The sequence below is a fragment of the Betta splendens genome, chromosome 19, assembly GCF_900634795.4.
Source record: "Betta splendens chromosome 19, fBetSpl5.4, whole genome shotgun sequence".
Lineage (NCBI taxonomy): Eukaryota > Metazoa > Chordata > Actinopteri > Anabantiformes > Osphronemidae > Betta > Betta splendens.
The window spans coordinates 5,576,912-5,590,538 of record NC_040898.2 but is presented as its reverse complement, the minus strand read 5'-3'; the positions used below and the strand labels follow the sequence as shown (position 1 = coordinate 5,590,538).

The window sequence follows — 13,627 nt, the reverse complement described above, 5'->3', positions numbered from 1 at the left end:
ACGGTGTGCTTTCTTCACAGGGTGTGAAGTCCTGAAACTAGATCCAGGAGTTGGGGGGGGGGGTAAATTTTCACCTGCCGGTAGCTGCGAAGTTAAACATGTACACGGGAGCACGGCTAAGAACAATGATTCATTGTCTCACCTGCATGTTGTTCCTGGCAGGAGTGACTGCGGTTGAGCTTGTGAGGTTTCAAGGAAACCACACGCTGACATTTATAACCATTGACTTTTAAGCCAAACTTCTGTTATCACATGTTTGTGCAATCAAAAGACATTTCCATTATTCTATCAACTTTCTTTCAATATCGGATGATTCACTTTTCATTTAGCATCAACACTTGCAGTAAATGACTCGTGCTTCCCACACTGACATAGAAAGGATGATTGATAACATCTCCTATAGCTGTTTCCAGTACGATACTGCACCAACGTACGTTCTTCAACAAAATCTGATTAGAGCATGACCATAAGTATGCAAATAGCAAAATGGCTTCAGCAAGCGAACATCATCTAAACAATACCAAACAATAAATCACCTGTTTATTCACAGATGAGCTATAGTCTATGAGCCATTTTATATGCTCATGCTTCAGATCATGAACACTTTACCTGTGTCAACGTCTTTGTTTTCTTTTCGCTGTGTATGCCAATCACCCTGTCCATCTTCGCAGGTATTCAACCGTTTCACTATTAGATTCCTAAGCTATGATGAGGATTTAAAAAGCTCGCTCCCTCCCTTAACGCTCTCATTAGAGAGAAACACTTGGAAAGGTGAGTGTGTGTTTATGTGTGTACATTATGCAGGTGAAGGCGAGCATTCAATCATGATTGAATGTTATTTTAGCATTGATGGGTTTATCATAGATAATAGAGGCTGTTGGTCCGATAATATAAATACATTCAGGAGCATGAATTTTCATAATTGTGGTTTAAAACATAGAAGTAGCTGTGCAAGAAATTAAGACTTAAAGCAGAGGCTTTAGTAACTGCTACCGTTTAGCTGTTTACTGTGTTTACTGCTTGTGTGAAATGGCACAAGACAAACAAAGACCTTAGAGTAGAATGATGGTGGCGGTGACAGTGTGTATGCGTCCTTATAGATGTGTAGACGCAGCATTAGAATGATGACTGCGTTTTTCACTGCTTTCTGGAGCCAGTGCTTGGATTTCCATATACGGTTTGTGTCTCTATGGGGTTTATGATCCACATACAGCTGACCTCTGAGTACAAACATGTCAGAGGAGATGGATTCACGCAGGCTGTCTCTCCTTTTTGGGTTATTTAGACCAGCACAGATCCTTTGCCGGCTTTTACAGCTTCCACTCCGTTAAACCTCCCTCCAGCTCAGATTCGTCAGAATTAATTATTCACTAAGCCCACAAAAATGTATGATTAGTAATTATGAAAAATCTGGTCGGACAATATATATAGTTGGTATTATTAGTCACACTTATGAATATGAGCTAAACCTGTGTGACACAGGTCTCAACAGGTTCCACACTTTACTGTAGACGACACTGAAATCAGACTTGAACATTGGATTGATCCATGTTGCAGTTCTGATCTTTACAGTAGCTCCACACGCTGAGGAAAAGCCTGAACCTGCAGGAGACGGAGGGACTCGTCACATGACAAATGTCACTTTCTTCCAGTTTGCTGACGCTCTATCGCGGAATGGGAAGGGTCCAGTTCACGCGATCCGGCGGAACCTCCACAATGTTCTTCCTGTGGAGCCTCTGTCTAGGTCTGCTCTGGTCTCAACACACCACTGCCTCAGATAAAGGTACTCTCACGCTGCAGGTCTTGTGCTCTGTGAACGCGTACAAATGCAAACAATATCACTGAGCGCTGCTTTCGTTCCACCAGCGGTGTCAGTGACGTGCAACCAAACGGTGGAAGTTCAGGCCGGAGAAGCCGTGACACTAAACTGCAGCATTCACATGGCTTTGGACGGTGATTGCGCCGGTTTTATGTATAGGTGGTACAACACCAGTGGCCTGGTACCGTGTACCGACGGCTCCGCGAAATACACCTGTGGATGGAATAATCGGACCTACGTGTCACTGATCCTCTCAGATGTGATGGAGCAGGAGAATTACACTGTTAGCATATTCACAGACTGTGGCCTGGATGAAGCCTCTGTCTCTGTGTGGGTGAAACGCCCCGACTACAACACTAATGGTGAGTTTTCACTTTCTTTTCTTAGATGTTTGCTATTATTACTACTGTCAGTTTGAAAGAAGTGAAAGTTGACTTGTGTTTCCCAACGATAGAAATCTTTCCTTTTTTCCAGGTCAAGTTGAATCTAAAGGAAACAGCATCGCTACACAGAAATGTAACACGTGGGTCCAATTATTGGTTGTTATTTGCGTCCTCTGTGTTGTTGTAGTTGTTGGACTTTTACTATATAAAAAAAAGTGCAAAGACGAGATACGTGAAAACCTCATCTCTTGATGTGCATAAAGGCGACAGGTGGTTATAATATGAAGCCCGTGTTAACAATATCATAAGTATTACCTGTGTTAACGAACACATGAAAAACCTCTGTTAAACAGCTTTGTGTGCTGCTGCCAGCCCAGGAGGTTGTGTGATTGTCTGCCTGCATGGTACATGTGGGCCTGTGATGGACAGGCGGCCTGCCTGGGCCACGCCTGGCTAAGCCCCGCCCCCTCACTCATTAGGGAGCCTGCTCGTCTGGTTTTACATTCAAACACTGTGACTTCTCCACTACCAGAGAAAAATGAGTTTGTGTGCATTAATCTATGCATTATTGTAACATGAACTTATCTGAACATGCACCCGCTGCTTTATCTCCATGAGTAATAAAGTCTCTCTGTGTGAAACGGCTAGTTTTGCTTGAGTTACTGACTGAGTCGTTCTCTGTGCCCTTTGTCCTGTTTTCTGGCCATTTGCCAAAAGGAAGGCTTGTGTTTTACTGTTATCAATTACGCCGTCAACATTTGGCAAACGATTAAGCCCTTCTTTCGCAATAATAAGAAGGAAGTTTACTTCCAAGGAACTGTAAAACAACTGAAAGTGTTAACATGCCAGACATTTCTAAACATTAAACGTGTTGAAAGGAATGTAGGCAATGTGCATAATCAGACATTAAGAAGTTGTATATTATTAAATAAATGTATTATTATTTAAGTTATTAACACTTTATTCATCTAGGACACTTACAACATCATAAAAAACTCTAATTGAAAACCAGGATGTGATTGTAGCTACTGTGCAGAAAGAATCTTTGGAGCTTAAATATTAGAAAAATGAATGTAATTAATGAGTGACTAACAGGTTTGCTACGCAATGAAGGTCAATGCCATGATTGATGGCATGAGGCTTTGGCTCCCTCCCTGTGCATGAATGCTGCTGCGGCTGCTATTGAATTGCATTATGTTGTAAAAGTAAGTGATTAAAAGCATAGTTATATAACACCATTCACTTTTCCCCAGACAGCTGAAAAGTCAGACGCACATGGGGGAGTTGGGAATCACAAGCAGACGCTGGCCTGACGATCAGAACAAGCAGCTTTAAGGTCAATAGGTCAGACATGTACTTATCAGCTTGGGCATAAGTCTCTGCAAGCTTGTCTCTGCCACAAAGCTGTGTGTTCGGCCCCCTCCTCTATTCCTGGGCAAATACAACGCACAACGATCTTCGATGCACCTAATGGAATCCTTTCATCAACCAAGCAAAGTGGGAGTCAGTCTCTCCGTCACCCTTGTATGTAGATGTGCTGCTGGTTGACTTGAGTTATTTATGATGGAACACGCCTCGTGAGCAACAAGTGCTGCACACGTCTGACGTACTGTAACGGAGCACGACTCTCTCACCCACACACAGCTGACACAGTCACTGTCACATTTCCTCTGTACACCACACGGTTCCTTTTGAGAACTGCTGAGGCTGAGTGTCAGTCAGTCAGACAGACAATCAGACACACAGGCAGGCTTGATGCCAGGTCGAGGTGTAGGAGCTCGTGTGCAGCCCAGTTTGCAGGATGAAAAGCCACTGGTGGAGCTGTGTGCTGGGGTTAGTCTGCATGGCTGCTGAGGTCGCGCACAGCACCTGGACAGGTGAGTGAGCGTGTGCGCGCGCGTGTGTGTTAGATTGAATTAGAGTACAATTCCTGAGCTCCCATGAGGTTGAAACAAATCTGTGTGAAGGGATGCAGAGACAGGACGGGCACGTTTTAATTTAAGGTGGCCAAAATGTGAAGATGTTCAAAGATGAGCGTGAGTCATGTTTTCCTGTTTGCATGCAGCCTTATCCTGTTTGCGTCTTCTAGAGCAGTGAGCGAAGGTGACTTGTAATTGGTAATTTACTTTAATTAACCGTTACGAGAAAAATCCATTTAAATCCTGATCCTTTAATTACACAGCTAAGAAACCTATAGTATTCGTAACTCTTGTTCTGAAATGAAATTGTATTGTTGTTTTTTATACAACAACTAGACAGCTTTGTAGCTTTTCAAATCGCAAACATGAAAAGCAGGAAGCCACTAATTTACATGTATAAATATTAACTCTGCTGTAAAATATAAAAATCCACCTAAATAAAAATTCACTTTCATCTTGTGCTTTTAACGCTGGTCTTCATATCACTCATATCATAAGTATTACCTCTCTGCCTGAATCCACTTCAGTGCACTGGGCTTGATGTTCATTACCATCTATCTCTCATGCAGTTCTCCAAAGTCCCGCTTCCACCCATCGCGCAAAAGTCAACTCCTCTGCTGAGATCAAATGCTCCACATCCTCAACAGAAGTGATGGGGCTCTGCCTGCGTAGGAGATTCCACAGCAAAAGGGACATTGTGTTCCTGTCCCTAAACAAAGGAGAAGTAATGAAAGATACTACGGCTACAGAATTTAAAGGGCGAATTCAGGTGACTCCGAACAGGAATGTCAAGCAGGGCATTGAGCTGACCCTGCAACTGTCCCTGCTGCAGCTCGAAGACACAGACTTGTATTACTGCGAGTGGAATTCTCTTGACTCACAGTCGATGCAGGAATCCAAGTCCAGCAATGGAACCATTTTGATCGTCAGGGGTGAAAAAAAGCTTCATTTGACTTAAAAAAATTTGAATGCATGTGTCAGAAGGCTGTTTCTGTGTCTACCCCCAAAATAATTCTCGCCTCTGATGCCTCACCTTCAGAGTTTGATGCCCATGAAGAATGCGAGTCCAAGCTGCTGGATCACGTCCTGATTTCCTTAAGTGCGGCTGCATTAATTTTCCTACTGTTTTTTTGCATTGGAACGATGATTCTGAAATGCCCAAGAGTAAGTATGAACCAATCCTTGTCTCATAAAAGCAAAGGGAAAACCACTATGGCAAAGATACAATATTGTCTGTGTTTCCCTGCAGTTCAAGAAGCGCTTCAGACCGGCCAGGGTCATAACATCAAACAGACCGAACAGGCCACAACACGTGTGTCCTCAGCGGAGCAACCAGCATTACCCTTACTGGATAACGACTGAAGATAACCTGGACTACAGGGACATTCTGTAATGATGACATGATAAGGGACAAGTATTCATTGGAAAACTGGTCTCAACTATGAAGTCAATATAAGATAGCAGTATACAGGGGACATCTTTAACAGCTAGCCCTCTTTTGTTTTTCTGCTCTTCGTTTCCTTTTACAAATAAATCTGCCTTTGTATGTATCTGTCATTAGGTGCATGTACCACATCCTGACACGCGCGTGGGTTACAGGTGTGATGCACAAGATTGTTGAAGAAAAGTGCAATGCAACTTTTTTTTGCTCTGTGAAATGCAACGCAGTTGGCTTGTTAATTTTGCATCTTGTTTCCTTTGGCCAAATGTGAACTATTGTTTTGTATCTGTTCAGGTGTCTAATGAGCATTAAAGCCATGATCTTAGCAGTTGTGTTTTATTCTGCGAGCAGGGTGTTTTGAAAAAAGCTTGGCTGAGACCTTTGAAAATGAAGGCGTCGGGTCTTTAACACAAGGCAAATGCTAAACATAACGGACGAAGGGAAGTGAGCATACGCGATTATGCCCAAGCCTTAACAGCTTCTACTGATGCTGGAGATAGTAGAGACCTGAAGATAGTGTGTGGCATTTAAAAAAACTAAAAAGGTTTAAAATATATGAAATGCAAAATCTAATCAAATACAATATCTATCTTAATTTGTGGTGAAATAGGACCAAAGTCAGTAGCGGTGTTTTTTCCAAATAAAATGTATTCTGGTTTTAGCTTCATTCAAAAGAAGAAAGTTTTGAGCCATTCGGGATTTGATGTCACTCAAACAGAGAAGAAGTTTTTTGAAATGAGGCAAGTTTTGAGTGGAAGACAGATTTGACTGTTGTTTGTGTAACAAGCAAGCTTTTCTAGTTTTTTCGAGTTGAAGCTTCTTCAGCAGCTGTTATGAGGCTAAACTAATTCTATCTGCGGTTATTCAAATTATCTTTAATGTTGAAACTTGAACTATAGTAGAGTTTAAAGATGTGGTGTGAGATGGTGAATGTGTGAATATTTAGCGTACTGCAGGAAGTTCAAGAACTCAATAAGTCCTAATAGTTACCAATTTTTGAGGATTATTTTTAAATACCACACTGATTCACACTAACTCAGTTTCATTACAAAATAAAGCTCACACAAACTGATGATTTATTGGGTAACAGAACCTTGGAGGTAAAACATAAAAGTTGTGGAAACAGCCTAATTAAATCTGTGTACAGTACAGTAGGTTATTATTCTATGGAACTATCGGACTGAATTGTTGGTTTTCGACGGACTATTTATGATGTAACTCAATGTGCGGTCTTAAAAACAGTCCGTTTATATTATTCAGCTATAACGGCGATATGCTTGATTTTATTGAAACTTAAAACATGAATGGTAAAGTATGTAGAGTAAAGCAGTGATGTTATGATAAAACATTCCGTTGGCATTTGTAAATGTAGCATAAACGTTAGCTTTAGCTAACAAGCGATTTACATCCTGAAGAACTACAGAGGAAAGATAAGCGTTTCCACATTGGAGTCTGCTCTCAATCCCACTGACGGACCAAAACTCACAGCACAGCCAGATTAACCCGTTGTTAAATAAACAGGAAATCGAGAGGCTGGATTTAGCAACATTAACTCTAGGTTCTGACACGTTGTTTTGTAAATATGAGAGTCCGAAACGCTAAACTGCTGTTTTCCGAGTTGAAGTTGTGGACTTCTGGAAGGAGTTCATGGATGAATCGCCTACATGATGGTGAGAAGAAGCGTCAAGTCTACTTACATTATTCTCTTTACTTAATCCGTAAGATTCCAGTTCTAGTTTTGCTGTTTGTAGAACCATGCGCGAAACCTAATACGAACTTTGGTCAATTTTAAGTTGTCTACTTCTCTTATTGGCAATGCGATGTTTTTTTCATTTAATTCCGACATGCAGATTAACAAACTGACTTTACCCAGGCATTCGGCACATGGGACATCTAAAGTAGCGCATATGTAAAAAAAAAAGACTATAGATTGGTAAAAGCTTATACCTGACCCAGTAGCTCTTCTTTAAGGCATAGGCATAACCTGTGATCCTGCTCATTACTTGGTGTGTAGGTGTGAGTAGATGCGGGAAAGCTTCGTTTTCCTCCTGCAGCCCAAAGGTGTGTGTTGTTGGAAGCGGTCCAGCTGGTTTCTACACAGCTCAGCATCTGATCAAGGTAGGTGCTGTTTAATACATGTTGATCAATATAGACACTAGATCTACTGCATATGATTAATATCTTACTCACACTTTAAATCATTAATCTAGTGATGCTTTAATATAGTAACATAAATCTGTGGACAGGAATAAAATATATTACTACGAAGCCCTTTAATACTGTGCTATTATTAAAACAATCACAGTGAGAGGGAATTTTGCTCACTGATTAGAAACAATGACTAGAATGGCCCCATACAGATTTTTCCTAACGTCTGTCCTGAAGGAGGTGTAGTTGTAAAACAGGGAGGGGTTCTTGAAGATCAGGGGTTTGAAAACCTCTGGCCTAATACGCCCTTAAAATACAATACACAAGGAATGGAACCTGGGTTCAAAGAGGAATAAGTAGTAGCAGTAAGTTCGAGGAACAGAAATCAAGCACAGACTTGTATGCAAACAGCAGCCTCACTGACAAGTGTTTTTTTTCTGTTCCTATTTGCATTTTAACAAAAAAGTTTTTACACGTGTTTTTGTTAAAGCTTTTTGCACTGTGGCTTTGAGCTGATGTCTTTTAAATAGAAGCTTAAATGTTTAGAGATAATGTGTAGAGATATTCTAATTTGTTTGCAGTAATTAAAGTAGCAAAGTAGTTATATTAAAGTTTGAAGTAGTTTTAATAGTACATTCAAAGATTTTTAATAGTACACTCAAAGTTTTTAAAAGCGTTTTAAAACTTTAAAAGTATTTACATACATATATATATTTGTTTCCTGGCCTCCAGGCACGTCAAGATGCCGAGGTGGACATCCTTGAGCGGCTGCCTGTCCCCTTTGGCCTGGTCAGGTTTGGAGTGGCTCCTGATCATCCTGAAGTTAAGGTCTCTTCCCCAATTTGTGTTGTGTCAAAAAGTGTTAAAGAGCAAAACACTGAACAGGTTATGAACATAAACATGCTTTAAAAAGTTTGCACCCGGCTAGTGATTCGAACCTTTGCATACTTAGTTTAATCCTGACCTGGTTTTTACAGCATAATCCCTATCCCTTAATCAGCTGATGATTTGTCAACGAAATGCTAGTGAATAATGACAATCTATTGTATTTTCCAGTAGTTAAACATTTAATAATAATATGCATTCTATTTGTCAGACTTGTCTTTATTTCTTAATTTTTCTTCCAGAATGTCATCAACACATTCACACAGACAGCCCAGCATCCACGGTGCAGTTTCTACGGTAACGTGAACGTAGGCAAGGATGTCAGCATTGGAGAACTGCAGCAAGCTTATCATGCAGTAGTACTGGTAAGAGCCATTAAAACACAGAACACCAGCTGCACTGTGATAGTGTTTAAACATCCTTATGGATTTGAATCTATGGCAGAGTTACGGGGCAGAGGGAAACAGGAGTATGGGTGTACCAGGAGAAGACTTGCCTGGTGTGTACTCTGCCAAAGACTTTGTGGGATGGTACAATGGGCTGCCCAGCTGTCGGGAGGTAAACCTTAGCTTTACAATACTAGCTCAATTTTAATCTAGACAGTGTTGCTGTACGGCATCTAGAACTATCATCACAGAGTAATATACTCTGCTACTTCCTGTGTCCCTTTGTTATCATTGTTCTGGATTCTGTATTATTATGTTTTTCCAGCTGCAACCAGATCTGAGTTGTGAAACAGCAGTCATTCTGGGACAAGGCAATGTGGCCTTGGATGTAGCAAGAGTTCTGCTTTCGCCCATTAACATTTTAAAGGTGAGAAGAGCACAACTTTAAGCGAGGAGGTAAGCATATGCCATAAGCAAAGCAACCCTTAGTGTAGAGTGGGAGGCAATAAAAGAGACCTGTGCAGGTGCTTTTTTAATGTGAATTGATAATGGAAACTGTCACAGTACCTAACAAAACAGGTCCCTTTTATCCAAATTGGGAAGACACTAGAAATATGTTTTGTACACCTTAGGGATACATTGTTGGTTTCATAAATGTAATATTAGTGGCAGAAGGTGACTAGATTGCATCTCATGTATAATAAAACTATGCAATCAAAAGCTGGTGTAGACAAACAAATCAATCAAAATCAATTAGTGTACATTTTAAAGTGATGCAGGGACTTTTGCTAACAGAACTTTTTGAAACCACTTACTTTGGTGTAAAGTAAACAATGTACATTAATGAGGAGCTCTCAGCCTCCCACAGTTGACTGATAAACATCTTCAATTAACACAAGGCTGAATGGGTTTTGTTTGGATGAAGTCAAAATCCTGATCGCTGCGCACACCAGGAACATGTCATCCTTACAGATACTATTTAATGTGTCCTGTTTACTTACAGAACACTGACATTACCCAACCGGCCCTGGACTCTCTGGCAAAAAGCCGGATCCGCAGGGTGCTGATCGTTGGCAGGAGGGGGCCCGTACAGGTTGCTTGCACAATCAAGGTCAGTCTCCGTCTCAGGCAGGGTGTACATCTAAGACGAGGAGGAAACCAGATACCGATCTCTCTGCCTTAACCACTGTCTTGTTACAATTTTCTGCTGACCTACATTAAACCAGACAAAGCAATCAGATTATTTACAAAAGATTTGCAAGCCACTGTGTAAAAACTTTACAAAAAGGAACACATTACCAGTCTAAATGACTTAAAAAGCTGTCAATCTATTTTATTATTTGTTAGAGAGAGAAGACCACAGCCTGAGTCCCTGTCAGTTAAGATATTTTCCAAAATGTAATCATATTTTTGTGTATTTAACCCAGTCATGTTCCCTTCTTGAACAGGAGCTCAGAGAAATGGTGAATCTGCCCGGAACCACACCTGAGATGGTAGCAGCGGATTTCCAAGGTGTCGCAGAAGCTCTTAAAGGTAGAAGTACAATGTAGCTAAGGCTGCAGGTCTTTTTAATGGCTTTTAAGCAATGAGTCCTAATGAAGCTGCGGTTTCTACAACTTGGGTAATAAAAACATGAGTTGACCGGGTAGGTTGAAAATAGTATAAGCACATATGAGAAATGTGACTAATGCAGAGCCAGCTGAAAATGTCATACGGCAGGAAGACTGTGGTTAACTGCCGGAACATGCCTCACTGAGGCCTATAGCTCATGTTCAAAGAGCTAAATGGAAACTGACAACTGTTGAAAGGTCTGCTGTCTGTTTGTGTGCAAGAAATTAGTCGACACAGCACCATCCTCATCCTCATGGACTAATGGCCTGCCTTCGTCCTCCCTTGATATGACATTGGACTAATCATGTTTAGTCCTGTGCTGATAGGAGCCTCCTGGCCTCGTTTCATGGCCGCTCGTAGGGACCTTGATGTTCATCAGTCAGACGCTTCAAGCGGCGCGTGACAGAGACGCTTCAATACGATGGTTTGAGCCTGCTCTGTTTTTAGTACTGAGACGCTTGAACTGCCAGTGACAATATTAGTTCTGCAGAAGTGATAGATGGTCCTTTCTGCGCCTCAGAAGTCACTTACAGGAAATTCAAAGATCAGCAAGATTTAATAATGTTAGAAAAAAACCTGCAGGTTTCACAGCCTCCTTTTATTTGTGTCTGTGGTAACTGCACACATGAATGTTCATACTTTTTGCACAATTGCATTTGCACAATGTTTTGCACATATTACTGAATTGTAAATGTGCTTAAAAATATTGCACACAATGACAAAGTTAAAGCACATTTAAAAGTAAATAATAACACTTTTTTAGTCTTCTGGCTCAAAAAAAACAAAATTGTGACTGTACACAAATTCATGCACATTCACAAAATGCTTTTGTAGGGTTTTCTCTAGCTTTGTGAGTTGGCTTTGTGAGTCGTGGAAGCCTATACACAATAGGTGAGAAGTGAACAGGACACACATCACACCCTGCTTTAGCAAAGAGTGTGACAACTATTTAGTGGATGTCAGTTTGCATGTGTTGATTCATGGGCTTCCTAAATTATCAATATTTTGACACAGTATTTTGACTGTTGCTAATAAGTTTATAGTATAATGTAATTTGGATTGAATTCAAGTTTGGACCTTCTTAGTCTAAATGATAAAAAATGTACTTAATTTGCCACAGTATTATTTTTAATGTAAGGATGTATACACACTTTGTGTGTATAATATTTTAAAGATGAATCAATTAAAATGTAGAGGAATGATCCCAAAGTGGACAAGCATTTCAATCTGAACTGAATTTCTACTTTTCAGATTTGCCAAGGCCCAGGAAACGTCTGACGGAGCTGATGTTAAAGACAGCCCTGGAAACCCCAGGAGAGAAGGAACAGGAGAGAAGGAGCAAGGCGTCCCGGGTCTGGGGCCTTCGATTCTTCCGGAGTCCCATTGAAGTCCTGTCTGACCCGGGTCACCACAAAGTAGCCGGCATCCGGCTGGCTGTCAACAGGGTTGAGGTAAATCGTGTCTTGGGTTCTTGATGTGCATTAGCCATGGTATTAGTACATCAGCTGCTTTTGCTCTGTGTGACCAGGGTTCAGGGGAGGGAGCCCGGGCAGTGCTCACTGGAAAAGTGGAAGAAGTGTCCTGCGGCCTGGTCATTAGCAGCATTGGCTACAGGAGCCTTCCCATCGATCCATTAGTGCCTTTCGACTCACACAAAGCCATCATCCCAAACACTGTGGGCCGTGTTCATCAGGCTCCAGGTACTGCCCTGTGTTTGTGCTCAACTCTCGTAGATCATCAAGCAGTGACTCATCCGTACTGTATGCATTTCTTTCTAGGCTTATATTGTAGTGGCTGGGTGAAAACGGGCCCCACTGGGGTGATCGCCACCACGATGAACAACAGTTTTGACACTGCACGATCCTTGGTGGAGGACATGGACTCAGGAAGCTTAGATGTGTCATCTGCCAAGCCTGGTTCACAGTTTATTACTGCTCTGCTGGAAAACAGAGGTAATCCACATTCTTCTAGCATCATCTGACCTGAGTGTTTACTGTGACTTTAAAATAGTAGTCTGTGGATGAATGTCTGTGTGTCTGTGTCTTTGACATAAGCAGCATTTTTTTGGGGGGAGGTAAATCAAATGGTTTCAAATAAAGACCAAATTTCGTCAGAGACTGCATGGAACTTCAGAGAGATGCAAATCAGTGTCAGAGATGCGGTAGAACATTAGAGACGACTTCAAAACGACACTAAGCTTCAATAAGAGACAGAATGAAAAAAAATGTGTCAAACAGGAGTCACAGGCTGAGCAGCTGTGATGTGTGGGGACACAGTGATTTGTCACTAAGGTTAACAAAGGGGTGCATGTGTGATGAGTCGTATTTGCCCCACAGCACCAACCCCAACTCTATTATTTCTGCATTGCTCACAGTCAGAATTTTTAACTGAATAGCCGAAACATTTTTTAAAACTGCTCTTAAGCCTCTCAATACAGTTTGTGTTTCGTTGTGTGCAGGTGTGAAGCCAGTGACCTTCTCCGACTGGGAGAAAATCAACAGCGTGGAGGTGAGAAGAGGTGAGGTTAACGGCAAACCCAGAGAAAAAGTCCTGACCGTGGAGGAAATGCTGCAATTGGCTCGAGCGTAAGCGCCAGCGACACCGAGCACAAAACAGCATTAGACAATAGTTTGTTTCTGTCTTATTGTATAAATCTTATAAATCTGAGTTTGCAAATTCCAATTAAAGCACTGCATTATGTACCTCTTGTACTGTATTACCTCATAATGGCAGAACTGTATATTGACTGAAGATTTTATAGATAACATTTATATAATTTGAATGCATAATAAATTATACCTATATGCCGTTTCGACTCAAGTCATTTCTGCAGCCAGACCCAGAACTCATCACTGGAAGCCGCAGGTAGACAACTAGGCCAATGCTGTTCTGAGCTTTATGCCTTTGTCTGCACTGCCCCCAAGGAGCCAACATGATTATTACAGCATCTGGGAAAACCGGACAGCGTTTCACAGTATTAACCAAAGCAGGTACCTGACAAATTGAACATTCCTGTTCTGTACAGCCATTCATGT

General features: G+C 41.3%; 2 protein-coding genes and 2 long non-coding RNA genes across 4 annotated transcripts; 3 read left to right on the top strand and 1 right to left on the bottom strand.

The window, feature by feature from the left end:
• The first annotated feature begins 867 nt into the window (after positions 1-867).
• LOC114845320 (uncharacterized) lies at positions 868-2,835 on the top strand. The gene is made up of 3 exons (XR_003783848.3): positions 868-1,783; positions 1,867-2,181; positions 2,294-2,835. It is a non-coding gene; the product is annotated as an uncharacterized LOC114845320 (long non-coding RNA).
• Positions 2,836-3,829: 994 nt separating this feature from the next.
• On the top strand, positions 3,830-5,887 carry LOC114845315 (uncharacterized). The gene is made up of 4 exons (XM_029133192.3): positions 3,830-4,079; positions 4,691-5,053; positions 5,161-5,285; positions 5,371-5,887. Exons 1-4 carry the CDS (start codon positions 4,004-4,006, stop codon positions 5,512-5,514), a joined length of 708 nt encoding a protein of 235 aa, XP_028989025.1. The 5' UTR covers positions 3,830-4,003; the 3' UTR covers positions 5,515-5,887.
• On the bottom strand, positions 4,450-5,274 carry LOC114845319 (uncharacterized). The gene is made up of 2 exons (XR_003783847.2): positions 5,155-5,274; positions 4,450-5,074 (listed from the first exon to the last, which is right to left on the bottom strand). It is a non-coding gene; the product is annotated as an uncharacterized LOC114845319 (long non-coding RNA).
• An 884-nt stretch (positions 5,888-6,771) lies between the features above and the next one.
• On the top strand, positions 6,772-13,401 carry fdxr (ferredoxin reductase). Its single transcript, XM_029133174.3, has 12 exons — positions 6,772-7,232; positions 7,577-7,680; positions 8,443-8,538; positions 8,838-8,960; positions 9,040-9,153; positions 9,307-9,408; positions 9,985-10,092; positions 10,430-10,514; positions 11,844-12,043; positions 12,121-12,292; positions 12,371-12,544; positions 13,051-13,401. Exons 1-12 carry the CDS (start codon positions 7,145-7,147, stop codon positions 13,179-13,181), a joined length of 1,497 nt encoding a protein of 498 aa, XP_028989007.1. The 5' UTR covers positions 6,772-7,144; the 3' UTR covers positions 13,182-13,401.
• The last annotated feature ends 226 nt before the right edge of the window (positions 13,402-13,627 follow it).